Consider the following 15,341-nt stretch of genomic DNA (forward strand, 5'->3'; position numbering starts at 1 on the left):
CATTCCCTCCAGCAGGTATACAATACAGTAATTCCGCTATTGCTGGAATAGTGGCATCAAGGGGAGAGATAACTCTCCCACGACACCAACCACAGAAGACTCTCCACTTCGCCTGGTAGACCCCTGCGGATGACTTTCGCAGGTGTTGAGACATCTCCGCAACTTGTTGCGGAACGCCTCTTCCTGTGAGGGAATGCTGGATAGTCTCCAGGCGTGAGGCCGAAGCGATGCTACGGCTTTGTGGCAGATGTTGCAGTGTGGTTGCTTGAGTAGCTCGTGTCGTGGGGGAAGCTCTCTCGGGAGTTCCGTCAAGGGATGCAGAAGGTCCGGGAACCACTCTGCATGATGCCGTAGCGGAGCTATCAAGGTCATTGACAGGTTGACCGATAGTCTGGTCTTGTTGAGCATTCTTCTCACCAGACAGAACGGTGGGAAGGCGTAGACGTCGATGTTGTCCCACCGTTGTAGGAAGGCATCTTGCCAGAGTGCCTTGGGGTCCGGGACTGGGGAGTAGTACAGCGGCAGCTTGAAGTTCAAGGCTGTCGTGAACAGGACCACAAAGTCAAGACTTTGTTGGCTACTAGAGGGTCCAAAGACCACTCGGCACTCACTATCTGCGAGGCTCTGCTCAGACTGTCGGAGAGCACATTCCTTTGCCCGGAATGAAGCGAGCCGATAGGGGTATTGAGTGGAAACGGTTCATCTCAGTATCTCTACTGCAAGATGGGAAAGCTGTTATGAAAAGGTTCCTCTCTCCTTGTTGAAATAAGCCACTACCACGGTGTTGTCGCTCACGGAGTGACCCGCCAGGGTTGTTGGAACTGTTGAAGGGCCAGATATACGGCCTTCATTCCTAGCAGATTGATGTGGAGGTACCTTTCTGATTCTGACCATAGGCCTGAGATCCTTTGGTTCAGAACGTGGGCACCCCCCCCCCCCCTTCTTTTGACGCATCCGAGAACAGCATCAAATGCAGGGGAAGGACGCGAAGATCCACTCCCTTTCAAAGGTTCCCGTAGGACAACCACCACTGCGGGTCCATTCATTCCGCAGGTCCCATAGGGACCAGAGTGTCCGGGGAATCATTGCCTTGGTTCCACCGGGACTTGAGCCGCCGTTGCAGGGATCCCATCCTGAGGCGGCCGTTTGGAACTAGACGGGTCAGGGAGGAAAGGTGACCTAGGAGACGTTACCAAGATTGGGTTGGAAGCTCTCCTCGTCTGAGGAAACATTCTGCGACTCTCCTCAGCCCTGCTATCCTGTCGACTGATGGGAAGGCTTTGTGGAGATTGGTGTCTAATATCATGCCTAAATATCCCAGGTGTTGGGATGAAAGCAGAGAAGACCTCTCGAGATTTACCATGATCCCTAGATCTTGGCAAAGTCCCAGAGGCTTGCCTCGGTGTCGAAGAAGGGTCGATTCCGAGACTCCCAGGGTTAGCCAGTCATCCAGATAGCGAAGGGGACGAATGCCGATCCTGCGTGGCCACGAAGATATCAGGGTGAACATTCTGGTGAATACCTGCGGTGCTGTGGCGAGATCGAAACACAGCATCTTGAACTGGTAGACCTTGTTGTCTAGGTTGAATTTCAAGTACTTCCTGGAGGACGGATGGATTGGGATCTGGAAGTACCCTTCCTTCAGATCCAGTGTGCACCTGAAGACTTGTGGTCTCACTGCAAATCAGAACAACTCTGCTGTTCCACGCAGAATGAAGTTGGCTCGACAAACTTGTTCAGAGCTGATGACGGATCTCCAGCCTTCAGACGCCTTCTTAACAAGAAATAGTCGACTGAAGAAGACGGGGGGAGCCGTCGACGACCTTATGGAGAGCATCTTCCTAGAGCATGGTCTCGAATTCTGCCCATCCCATGGCATAAGAGCTCAGCGACACCGGATTCGCTGTCAGGGGAGGTAGAGATGTCATGAACGGGACGCGATATCCTTGGCTGATCACGGAGATCGTGCAGGAATCGGCCCCGAGTTGCTGCCACCTGAACGTGCAACTTTAGGCATCCCCCCACTGGGGGGCAGGGGGGTTGCCAATCCTAGCGTTTGCGGCCTCAGCCGCTCCCTCTAGGATTACTGCCTCCCTAGAAGGACTTCCCGTCCTTCTTGTGCCTGACAAGAGGGGGCTGCTGTTTAGACACCTTTGTCTTTGCCGCCGGAGCCGGTTCCGATGTCCTAGGCCGACGAGTCTGTTGTTGTTGAGGCGCTGGAGGCTTGTAGGGTCTGGATGTAAGAGCCTTTTGGAGGGGCGAATCGTGATTCAATTTCCTCTACCTCTCAGCTGTCCGTCCCACGTCCTTGGGCTCAAACAAGCTCTTTCCAAGGATGAAGTGTCTGAGCTTGCCAACATCCACGGTTGGGACTTTCGAGAGGAACCTCTCGGTCACTGCATCTCAATGCTTCAACATCGTTTGCTCACAAGTTCAAAACTTGATGAGCCGGAAATCGATGGTGCTCGTGCCCGAGAGGAGGAAAGTTTCCATGGTCTTCCTGGTGCTCTCCTTGGACAAGTCCTCGGATAACAACAGGATGCCCAGAGATCCAAGCCAGACGACCAGCCACGAAGTGGCCTGCATGGCACACTTTGCGGCCTTCACCTGGCTCAAGATCTCTGAAGCCGAGAATGTCCCCTGCCGGGCGGAGAGTTTCTCGAGAGAAATTCCCCTGGAAGCACTTCCACGGAATGGGAGAGGCAGAGCTAAACCAGGCTTCCCCATAATCTTGAAGTACTTCCTCTGCTGATGGCTGACAGACGCAGTGTCAGCGACCCCACTGGAGGGAAGGGGATCGGGTGATCCTGAGGACTAGAGATGATGGGGCTTGCCTGAAAAGAAGGAGAAGAATGTTGCCCAGACCTCTCTGAAGCTTCTTCCTACTCCTGCACGTGCGCTGCTCTGCGTCTACGGGTGGAGATCGTGACGACAATGATCTAGAAGTACGCGCTCCAGAAGAATCGCCAGGTTGCCCGTGTTTCGAAACCCGACGGGAATCGCGCAATGGAAAAATCGTTAGAACATGGGTGCGCATGCGCGCGGGCGAGTGGGCGCGCGGTTGTAAGGGCGAGCGCTGGCGGCCGGGAGACCAATGGCTCGTAGGCGGGCGAAGGTGCATTGGCGAGCGATGGCGCGTAGGAGACCTACGGCGATTTGAAGCGTGGGAGCGTTGGCGCATTGAAAAACGCTTGCTCGCAGGCGAAGAATCGCGCGGGCGCTTAGGAGATTGCTGGCGCGCAAGGAGACCCCTGGGGTGCCTGTGAGCGCCTGTGCGTTAGCTTAGGCGTCTCCTGGGCGGCGCGCTGTGATGAGGAAGCGTGCTGGCACGTTGGCGAGCGCTTGAGCGCTGGGACTGTTCGCGCGAAACTCCAGAAGGGCGCTGCGAGTCCAGAGGAACCTGTGAGCGCCTGTGCGCTAGCTTAGGAACCTCTTGAACTGCACGCGTCGAGGCAGGAACCGGGGAGATTGTTGGTGCGTAGTTGCGCGGCCAGAAGATATCAGCGAGGGTGCAGAACCAGAGAGATCGTCGGCGAGGAGGCGAAGGAATAATCTCCTTGCCTGCGCCCATATCCGGAGATCGTGGGCGCGTAGGCGAACGTTGGCGCGCATTGCGCACATCAGGAAAGGGCGCGCAGATGTGCGCTGGTAAGCAGGCGAACGTGAGAGTTCAACGAAGAAATAATCTCCCTGCCTGCGCCCAGATCCGGAGATCGTGGGCGCGAGGGCGAACGTTGGTGCGCATTGCGCACATCAGAAAAGGGCGAGCAGATGTGCGCTTTTGAGCAGGCGATCGTGGGCGTACCGGAGACCGTTGGTGCACATGGCGCGTAGCCGCACAGAAGGTCTCAGAAGAGTTGGCGATCAGGAGATCTACGGCGAGACTCAGCAACAGGAGGTCGCTGAAGTGTTGATTCAGCAGAAGTCTGGTCCACAGCAGGAGAGCATTTTCGAACTAGCGCAGGAGAACGAGGTTGCACAGGTAAAAACCTAGCACTAAAGGGACTTACTCACATTGTGAGATAAGCCATTAGCCCCAAAGGGACTAGTTCCCGTTGGAAAACGGGGTGGAGTGGCGCCCACTGCGCATCTGCGTCCAGGAACGGAGATGGAAGACAAGAAGGTCTGGCAGGTGTCGGAGATCGCGAACGATCTGCCGAAAGGTCTAGCGAAGCAGCTGCAACGGTCTGTTCTCGTCGAGGAGGATCCTCTGCGGCTGAAGATGAAGGCGACCACGGACAGGAGCAACAGGAGCACCATCATCAGTCCTCCGAAGAGGAGTCTCTGTTAGTGAACTCCCCCCGAGGGGGAGAGACACTCGCAGGAGAGACCGTTGGACTCAGCTGCCCCCTCGAAGGATGTTCGGAGGGGGTAACCGAGCCTTCAGCAACATCAGCAACAGCAGCAGGGGAGTCCTCCGAAGAGGAGTCTCTATGAGCGTCCTCTCTCGCGAACGAGAGAGGTGAACACTTCGTAGAAGAGACAAGAAGAACTGATGAAAGCGCCCCTTAGGGCCGTTGGATCAGCAAGCTGACCATAAAGAGCAACCCTCCGAAGAGGAGCTCCTGCAGCTGCTCAGCCCCTTGAGCGTAGCTGCAAGTGCGACCGCTCAGTACCCAGAGCATAATCACACGAATTCCATGGTCCGGCCTTGCAACCGCTCAGCCCCTTCAGCATGGTTACAAAAGCGGTCGCTCAGCATCAAGAGCATAACCGCCCGAGGACCAGGAAAAAACCCAACCAGGAATTATTAAGGTAAGAGAAGTTGCCCCCCATGAAGGGGAAAAAACTCATACCTGGAAGTCCCTCGGAAAGGAAGTTACCCACCCATGGAGGCGAACCTCCTGAGCGTTCTAAACGAACTAAGGAGCTGACAGTTGTCACGGGAGAACTTCTAGGAGAAGGGAACACGCCCATGACGAAGTCGTAGAGAGGAGGCGGCAACAGCAGACTCCCCAGGCCCAAACAGGACAGCTCTGCTTCGTTGGCATATTAGGCAAACGAAAAACTAGATAGTTAACTGTGAAAATAAAATAAATAATTAGTTAACATTCATTCCCCCGGGGGAACTCCGAAGAGGAACCCCGAGGGAAAAGAACATAAGAATTACACACCAGGAATGCGCCCTCCTCCCCCACTGACACTCACGGGAAGGGGGGGAAGGCGGAGAACTGTAACAAAAACAGAATTACAGTATAACAATTATAATTATGTAATTCATCTAAGAATATTCACTAATAGTAAGAACGAATGAACCCCGAAGGGAAGCGTTCTACACAGAAGCTGAAAAGTTAACAAATACAATTAGATTTGATTAAAAATAATTGAGACAAAATAAACGGAGTAGCAACTCAACCCGCAACGGGAAGGAAGCTACCGTAATACGTAGTAGTAATAAAAGGGTGAACAACCTCGAGAGAGAGAGAGAGATAGAGACCGTAGTCAAACTAAACTCCCATGTTCCCTACGCTGATAGTCCAAGTTCCTCGTAGGGAAGGAGGAACAGCGGAGAAAACAGATTAATAAATAAAGTCCAACGATGACGAATCCCCACGGCGCCCGAGAATCGGAAGCCGAAGGGAGGACCGAAGGACCAAGGGAGAGATCGCGACCCATGAAATGTCACCGTGGGGGCCTGGAACCACACGGAGATGTTGTCGTACACACACAGCACAAACACTGAAAAGGAAACTTACTGTATTTCTATACTCAAATATATACATAAACATAAGAATCTTTACATATATATTAAGTATAAGAAAAGTAAGTAATTAAGTAAAGACAAAACATTAATGGCTGCCATGCGAGGACGGGACAGAGACGTCTGCCCACCGTCCAAGCCAAAAGCGAAGTGAATCAGTTCACCAGTGTGTGAGGGGGGAGGGGTAGCTATCTACCTCTCCCCTACCCCCCCCTCGCTAGCTAGCGAGAGGGTAGTTAACCCTCATTAAAAATCTAATGGCTCGTCATTTCAGCTACGCCGAAAGTAATACTGCATGTAAATAGCGTGGTTTGTATTTCGGTTACGGAACAAACATAAAATGGGCAAGTCTTTCCACATAATGAAATGCAACCTGTATTAAAAACTTTTCATCAGTACATAAAAATCATTCTTTTGGGTAATATAATATGCTTAGTTTGATCATCCAATCTAGGCCAACCTCTCGCTGATAAGCTACCCTTACAAAACAGTACTGTATATAGTATCAAGTCTCCAGTTCATAGAATGATGGTACCTTAGTCAGAGATTCAGCTGTTGCTGTTTCAACCATCAGGATTTGTGACTTTTCACATTATCTGCAACCCCAAAAACCAATTAAGAAGATACCAATCACATTATCTGCAACCCCAAAAACCAATTAAGAAGATACCAATCACATTATCTGCAACCCCAAAAACCAATTAAGAAGATACCAATCACATTATCTGCAACCCCAAAAACCAATTAAGAAGATACCAATCACATTATCTGCAACCCCAAAAACCAATTAAGAAGATACCAATCACATTATCTGCAACCCCAAAAACCAATTAAGAAGATACCAATCACATTATCTGCAACCCCAAAAACCAATTAAGAAGATACCAAAAACTGAAGTTCTAATCTACTGTACTAAGATTAAGTACAGGTAAAAGGAAATTAAAGTGGTCCAAAAAGCCAGCTACTGTCAATGAAATTGCTGCAAATTGAGAAACCTAAAGCCTACAATATTATTAATATTATTATTACTTGCTAGGCTGCAACCCATTTTTTTGAATATGCCAGAATAACTAAATATTTCCTTCAAAACACTTGTAAAATATCCTTGTAATGATCATAAGCTATACTTATAGTATTCAATCAACCTAAACAAAAGTATACAGTGAATGTAGTCTCATTAAAATTGATTTCTCGGCAGCAATTAAACTACATGAAATAGACCCTATTTGAATTGGAAACCAAGAAACCTATGTACAGTACTCCTCAAACAATTTAAACAAAGAAGGTTGCCAATACTAAGTATCCTATTGGTATAATGGAAATTTTCTCCTTTACCCTTCCTATCACAATGTTTCAAATGAAGCTTTCTTGTGACTGAAATCCAATAAAAACTTCTGGGTGAACTCATGATATTTTAAGTTTTCTACAGATATTCCAAGATAAGAAAAACAGGTGAAAAAATTTCTTTCTTAGATAAATCCTTTTTAGGTAAGAATTACTATGAATACTTTGTATAAATCTTCCAGTTGCTAGGGTTACTGGATCAGACAAATCATAAACAAGTTTGCACCAATGTAATGTGAAGTTATGACTGAAGCCAAATACCCATGAAAGTCATGGACATGTCTTTATTTGGAAGAAGTACAACAAAAATGGACTACAGAAGAAATCCCAACTTGTGCAGCAAAACATAAAAGACTCCACTGAATGTAAATCTCTGTTACAAGGGAGACATAGTTAGATGGACAACATACCCATAATCAGATAATTCTGAATGTTAATAAAATACAAAAAATATCCATGAGTTTTCCCAAGACAGTCTGATCAATTAACAGCAAGATGGGCAAATTTGGGAACAGATATAGTAGGCTAAAAAGTGGGTAGTTGGGAACCAAATGGATGCTACATAGCCTTTATTAATGTCTAAACTTTATCATAGTGTACTAGGACACCTATTGGATCTACTGGAAGGTAAAATGACAACTACCAAACCACTACAGATAACGTGAAATTACAGCAATTACCCCCAGTGATTGCATATTTGTTTTTTGAAAATCACCACCACCCTAACAGACCTGCATGACTTACGGAGCTTATACTGTAATTCTTTTGCGATAAATAGATGAATGTCATCGGTACATGACAGACTTCGACTTTACACACAATCTAGCTGTACTGTTAAAAACTTTATTCATTTATAGATATAGCATCCTACTTAACTGTATTATGACTTCCAAAGTATATCAATATGATAAATAAAATGGCAACACAACAGGATTATCTACCCAATAAAACAAAATCTTTCAATAATGACAGCTAAGGGTAAACACTAAGCCCACCCTTGGTCAACATAAAATTGAAGCACTAACAGGAAATTCCTACGTTATAAACCTATTTCATGCCTGATATCTCATTATGATATTCAGCCACTGACTGAAGTATATTAAAAACATATCCTATCATATTCTACAAACCTGAGTTCCCACTAAAATTGAAAGCAAAATCACTAAGCAGACTCAAATAACCATCATTCAACAACTACAAAGTGTATCAAATTATTTATCCTCTTATTAAAAGGAATATTTGTACTGTAATTTGACCCAAAGACAGCCTCCTGTGTTTCCGGTTTCTGTAACCAACTGATGTTGCAACAAGCAGGGCTTGGAATACTCCAGTTGGGACTGGAACAATAGCTTCAAGTACCTCTAGTTCAGATGCAAGTGGTCATGGTAAAGAAAACTATTAGAGAGTAACACTTACCCCAGGTGCATTCTGTTGACTAGAACTATCTGAGGCGCTGAAGTTTAGGTGCGAAGGAAAGCCCATGGATGACACGTCACCCTGCCAACCAGCCAAGTCACCCTGTAATGGAGAGAAAGAAAAGAGGATTACATAGAGGCAAGAACTCTTAGGTCAAGTTATGAATCGTGAGCTTTGAAGCACATGCCACAGCTCATTCTAATCATGCCAATCAATAATAATATGCAACACTAAAATTCCTGATTACCTTTAGGACAAACCCTTAAAAGTTTTTAATCTTATTAATTTACAGAAATGTGTTTAAAAAACTTCTAAAATGACTGGTAGGAAAAGTTCAATTTTTTTATTTTGAAATTTCAGATTATTACCGAATTACTACACCGAAGTACCTAAATGATATACAGTACAGCACAGTACTTACAGGCTGGTAACTTGATGGCCCAGCAAATGACGGATGTGAGAAACTTGTACTGCTAGATAGTGTTCCAGACGCCGCCGCCTGTAGGAACTCTGGTAAGTCATTGTTGATGGCACCACTAGAGTCGTCCTCCTCCTTGTAACCATCCGCATTGACATTGTACTCTGGACCATCAGTGTCCGGCGCCTCGTCTTCCATTTCAACCTTAACGAGAGTTTCATCGGATGAATACTGATCATTACCCGAGGGCTGAGGTGCTTGAGAAGTCGAGAGAGAAGACGCAGAGGGTTCCGCAGGTGATGAATGAGGACGGTTAGAATGTTCTTCGGTTGACGAAGAGTCTTGAGTTCTATGCGGGGAGGGGCTCAGCCTCTGAATCACTGGGCTCTTTGGTCTAGAAGGGGGAGGAGGAGTGGGTAACATGGTAGGAATCGGTCTAACATCCTCCCTCCCATCCTCACTTTCATCTCTACGTTTTCTCTTAGCGGGGGGACTACCACAACCACCGTCTCTACGACTAGGAGCACCAACACTACCCTTTTTAGAAGGGGGTTCATCATCAGGTACAGCAAGTCCTTTTATTCTAAGGTTTTCTGCCGCCTTTATTAAAGACGCTAAGTCACTCTGTCTCACATTCACTTCACCAAGGTACATATAGTCAAGCAAGGCCTCTAGTTCCCCACTCTTTATGTCTTTCAATACTATGACTGGGCTCTTGCAAGCAGTTTTCTCAAACATGGCACAAAAGTAATCACTACACGTGGACAACACCAACTTGTGTACGCTGTAGAACTTGCCATCGCAGGCAATTGTTACGTCAGTGTAAGATTGCTGTAAGTAGAAAGTAGACATAAATAAAATATTGTAAACACAGGCTTTCAACAGCAACAAAATATAAATATCAGGTTTTCAAACACTTACAAAAGGTGTATATCTAGTATAATCTTAAAAACAAAACATTATAGAACTTGAATAAGAAACTTTAAAATTCTAATGGGAAATAAATTAGATTTCAGTATTAAAAGCTTTGTACAATAGACTATTCAAATTCATCTTCAGCAGTACACATTGCATTATCATTATCATTAAAAGGAAGGAAATTAACAAGATTAATGAGTTACTGAAACAGGAAACTTGACCCATGGAACATGCAGAAATTTACTTTACCTGTACATTATTTAGGTACAGAACATCACAAATTTTAAGTAATTTGTATTTTTCCTAACAATACTTACCTCGAACTACTTTCTTAGGAGTATCTGGGATCTCCTCCCAACCGACCAGAGTTTTGTGTAGTTTACCCTAGTCCCGTTTTCTATGAGGGGTAACCTCAGGTGGAGTGGAACATGCCCTGAGGCTATCCCCCAGGTCAGAGAGCATGCTTGCTCAGGTCTCGATCTCCAGTAAGTTCTTGATAGCTTAGGTATCTACTAAGTCCAGCAAGGCACTCGGGGTAGGATGGGCGGGCCATTACCCGAAAGTAGTTCGAGGTAAGTATTGTTAGGAAAAATACAAATTACTTAAAATTTGTGATTTGTTCCAACACAGAATACTTACCTCGAACTTCTTTCTTAGGAGACTTATACTTTAGGAGGTGGAAGTGTCCTTCAGGACCTAGAGACCGTGACGAGAATAGAAGAGGAACCTAGGTAGGAGACTAGGTTCTACTGACCTCAAAGAAAACACGAGAAAAAAGGGAAAACTACGCTAAAAATCATCTTAGTGTCTATGTAACTCACTTCTGCAAGAATCCTAGTAGACATGTCCTTCCAATGATAGTGTATCCCATGGCAGTTTCAGGGGGCTACCCGAGCCATTTCCGGTAAGGGAATAGGGGAAGGAAGAACAAGGGGGCTCAGGAAGGAACCTGTGTCTCTTGGACTCGCTACCCGCAGTTACCACTGGGGCTACACCCTTAAACCATTTGGAGCGCGGAAATGACGGGACCACGCGAGAACCCGCCCAGGGACTTTCTCGAGTAGTCCTTCAAGCAATGAGCCGTAAAGGTCGACTGGTTAGACCAAGTACCTGCCCTCAGGCTTTGGCCCACTGCCATGTTCTTCTCAAATGCCAAAGAAGCATTTAGACTCCTAATGCTGTGGGGTGTGGGCTTTCCTGGAAAGGGGACCCCTACACAACTGTAGGGCCTGACGATCACTTGCCTTATCCAGAAGAAGAAAGTGTTCTTGGAGACTGGCTCCTTCACAGTCCCGAGGAAAATTAACACACTCTTGATCTCGGGATGAAGTCTAGCTGTCCTTTCTAAATACTGCCATACTGCAAGTCCCTCGGGTTGTCCGAGCGAGGGATAGCTGGCACTGGGAACAATTCCATTTTGGGGTCCCAAACAACTGGATTCTGAGTCTTGGCTACGAAGGAGGGTAAGAATCTGAAAGTAGTATCTCGCCAGCCCTTCGAGTGTGAGATCTCGTACGACAGGCCAGGAATCTCACCTACTCTTTGCTGATGCCAGATCTAAACGAAAGACTGCCTTGAGGGTGAGCTCCTTGTCTAGAATGTCTTTTAGAGGCTCGAAGGGAGGTTCCAAAATCAACTTCAAGTACCCTAGCCACATCCCCCTGGGGTACTCTAACGGCTTGGAGGAAAAACGACTGCTCGAAGCTCTTGAAGAGCGTCGAGATCTACCTGGAGGCACCCAGGTCTATGTCCTTCAGGAGGAAGACTTGAGATGGACATGCCCACTGCATCCCCGAGATAGACCAGGAAGTCTGCAATCTCGTGAATGGAGGCCCCTAACGGCCTGATGTTCTTCGAGGAGCACCCCTTAGAAAAGGTAGCCCACTACGCCTGGTACACCTCGACTGACGAACACCTCAGGTACCCTGTCATCCTTGATGCTGTCCTCGACGGAAATCCTTCCTTTCTCAGGAGACGCTCGATAACCTCCACGCGTGAAGGAGGGACCAAGGGTTTTCGTGGAAACTCTGGAAGTGAGGCTGCCGGAGAAGGTCTGGTCTGTCTGGAAGTGTCCCAGGTGTAAGGCATGCCAGTTCCTTTAGATCCGCGAACCACTCCCTCTCTGGCCACCAGGCCGCTACCAAAGTCACCCACAGGTTGGCTGTCCGTCTCATTGGAAGGCGTCCTCAAACGATGCTGCTGGATCTGGCACAGGAAAACAAAACATGGAGAGCTGTGCGTTTAGTCTCGTGGCGAAGAGGTCGAACACTGGCGAGCCCCACTTCAGGGAGGGGGTTTTGACCACTTCTGGGTGTAGGGACCACTCGAGCCCTACCACTCGACCCTTCCAGTTGAGGCCATCGGCCAGGACGTTCCTCTTCCCCGGAGAGAACCTGGCTGAAAAATTAATTTGTTCCACTTCAGCCCATTCTAGGAACTCTTTCACGTAGGCCACCACCGTGGCGTTGTCGCACCCCGGATCCACGGAGCTTCCCCGGGGTAGATGGACGATCTCTAGGCCCGCTCATTGTACGATCCTCATCTCCAGCACGTATATGTGCAGGTTCGTCTCCTCGACTTCCCATTTACCTTTTGCCATTTTGTCGAGAAGATGAGCACCCCAGCTCTCCTTGGATAGGTCAGTGAACAGGAGCATCTCCGGAGGATCGGCAGAAAAGGGCATTCCCTTGAGGGTGTTCGTTCCGATTGCTACCACCCCAGGACTTCCTTCGTCTCTGGGGACACCAGGACTCTAGTGCGGGGAGTCCTATCAGTCTTTGCCAGACCTTGGCTCTCCTGGGTTGGCCCGACAGGAAGGGCCAGAGTATCTGTTTCAGGGTGTCCAGTTTCTCCGCGGAGGGGAAGGCCCTCGCCATCCGGGAGTCTAGAACCAACCCTAGGTAGGTCATCCTGGTGGAGGAAATCAGCCGAGACTTCCCCAGGTTGATGATGATACTCAAGACGTTGTAGAACTGCAGGAGCTTCTTGTCTTGCTCCCTCAGTACTTCCTCTGGGACTGAAAGCAACAACCAGTCACCTAAGTACCGAATCTGGCGGACGTCCTGTTCGTAAGCCCAGCCTGAAACTGTTGAGAAGACCTTCGTGAAGCCCTGAGGACTGTCGACAGTCTGAAGCATAGGGTTTTGAACTGCCATGTTTTGGTACTCCATTTTACCCTTAGGAACCTCCTGTTGGAGGGATGAACAGGGACCTGGAAGTAGACGGCTTTGAGGCCTATGGACCTCACCAGTCCTCCTCCTTCAAGGTCGCTAGGACCGACTTCGGAGTGTCCATCTTGAAGCCGGTGTTGTACACGAATTGTTGAGGGCTGAAAGGCCTCCAGAACCCTGTCACCTTCTCCACCAGGAAGAGCCTGTTGTAGAACCCTGGACTCGGTTCTCAACTGGTTCTACTGCCCCTTTCGCCAGCATTGCCGAGCCTTCTTCCTGCAATACTGCTACTCTCCAGGGGTCTCTGGATGCCAACCACTCCGCCTGTTGATCTGGGATCCGAGGTGGAGGTCCGCTAGGAAGGGAAGCTTGTACCCCTCCTTTAGTACTGCTACGGTCCCCGGATCTGCTCCGTGGTCCCGCTATGCTTGCCAAAATCGTTTGAGGCATCCCCCCACCTGAGGCGCCAGCAGGAGTAGGGGGGCCTCCCCTCCTAACTCCTTCGAGAGCCGCGGCCTGAACGCCCTCTCCTGGAGTCTGAGTAGGAGGGTCTGAAGGTTAACTGAGGAGTCGAAGCTCCCCTACGGGAGGCAAGGCAAGGGAAAGATTACGTGTGCCAACTTCTACATCCGACGGGCGGACGGAACCGAAGAGGCACTGGGCAAAGGTGCGGGGCTCCCTGTCCAGCGGCCACTGAGGCAGGCACTGGAGAGGCAATAGCCCCGTTCGACCCGCTCGGGGAAAAACCACTCTGCCTTCGTCACGGATGGAGCCGTCATGGGCCTACCCCCTCCCGGGAAATCCGTGGGGTTTAAGTACCCTGCCATGTCAGCGGCCTCTTCTGATGCTTGGATGGGGCTGGCCGGGACAATGGCACAGCTGGCCCCATCACGGATGGAGCCGCCGGAAAGGAGGTATCCGTCATGGGTGTGTCAGCGGCCACCTCCAATGCTTGGATGGGGCTGGCCGGGACGATGGAGCGGCTATCCCCATCACGGATGAAGCCACTGGGATGGAGATACCCGTCATAGGTCTACCCCCTCCCGGGGAGATCCGTGGGGTTTAAGTACCCTGCCATGTCAGCGGCCGCCTCCGATGCTTGGATGGGGCTGGCCTGGATGATGGCACGGCTGGCTCCATCACGGATGGAGCCGCCGGGACGGAGGTAGCCGTCATGGGAGTGTCAGTGGCCACCTCCAATGCTTGGATGGGGCTGGCCAGGACGATGGAGCGGCTATCTCCATCACGGATGAAGCCACTGGGACAGAGGTAGCCGTCATGGGTCTACCCTCTCCCGGGGAATCCGTGGGGTGTGAGTACCCTGGCATACCAGCGGTTGACCAAGAAGCCTGAATGGAGCAGTCGTGGTACCGGGTATGGATGCCATGCTGCCGGGTCGATCCAGCGGCTACCTCCGCTGGAAGGATGGAGCTCCTGCGGATATCCATGGAGCCACGGGCTTCCCCGTGCTGGCTGGTTGGTTCCTTCGTTCAGGGCTGGCCATCGAAGGACCGGAGGCCGGGACAAGGCTGCCAGACCGAAGGGGCGACTCTCTCCGCAGGGCGGAAGAAGTCGGAACCTTCGCGGGCTTATGCCTGTCGACCGAGACCTGGCTGTCGAAGTCTTGGAGGCTGGGACACGGCTGCCAGACCGAAGGGGCGACTCTCCGCTGGGCGGAAGGAGTCGGAACCCTCGCGGACTTATGCCGGTCTGCCAGAGCCTGCTGTAGGGTTGCCGGGGTTCACGTCGAAGGGCGGGCATCACCGTCGGAACGGGGGCCTCCGTCCTGGGTCCACTGCGCTCGTGCCGAGCTAGGTGGCCTTTGGAGGTCAGGACTCTACTGCCAGACCGATGGGGCGACTCTCTCCGCTGGGCGGATGGAGCCAGACCCTTCGCGGACTTACGCCTGTCGACTGGAACCTGCCACGCTGAGTCCTTCCGTCGGGTGCCACTGCTGCCAGAGGAGTATCTATCCAGGGATCTCGTCCTCGGACGCCAACCTGAAGGACCCGGTGCCGCAGCTACCTCCAGCGGCCTGCCAAGGTGAACCACCACCCACTCACTGCTCTTGCGGTATCTTGAGCGCCGACTCTCGTGGCGCGACCTCGAGGGGGAGCGAGAACGCGACAACTTCTTGCGGGACTTCTCCCTTCGTCTCCTGAGCTTCCTCAGCGCCTCGTCTTGGGAGGCTTCTTCTCGGCGATGTCCTCGGCTGCAGAAGTGACTGAAAAAACACGCCAAAGAGGCTGGAGAGGAATTAGGGACCTTTTTCCCCACATGGGGACATCAGAGGAGACGTGGCCTGCTTGCACCAGGACTCCGTCTCCCATACACACTCCCGCAAGCCCCTCACTCGTCTGGAACGACGCCACAA

General features: G+C 50.0%; 1 protein-coding gene across 49 annotated transcripts in view; it reads right to left on the bottom strand.

Annotated features, from left to right (window-relative positions):
- The window catches only part of LOC137648632 (protein tramtrack, alpha isoform-like), a 363,704-nt gene that overhangs the window by 334,183 nt on the left and 14,180 nt on the right, over positions 1–15,341 (bottom strand). For all 49 annotated transcript variants that reach the window (XM_068381625.1, XM_068381603.1, XM_068381599.1 and 46 more), the window contains 2 exons: positions 8,883–9,710; positions 8,462–8,563 (listed from right to left, as the gene is read on the bottom strand). In XM_068381625.1, the coding sequence (XP_068237726.1) occupies positions 8,462–8,563; positions 8,883–9,710 (930 nt within the window). The remainder of the gene's footprint in view (positions 1–8,461; positions 8,564–8,882; positions 9,711–15,341) is intronic.

This window comes from Palaemon carinicauda, chromosome 10 (genome assembly GCF_036898095.1).
Source record: "Palaemon carinicauda isolate YSFRI2023 chromosome 10, ASM3689809v2, whole genome shotgun sequence".
Taxonomy (NCBI): domain Eukaryota; kingdom Metazoa; phylum Arthropoda; class Malacostraca; order Decapoda; family Palaemonidae; genus Palaemon; species Palaemon carinicauda.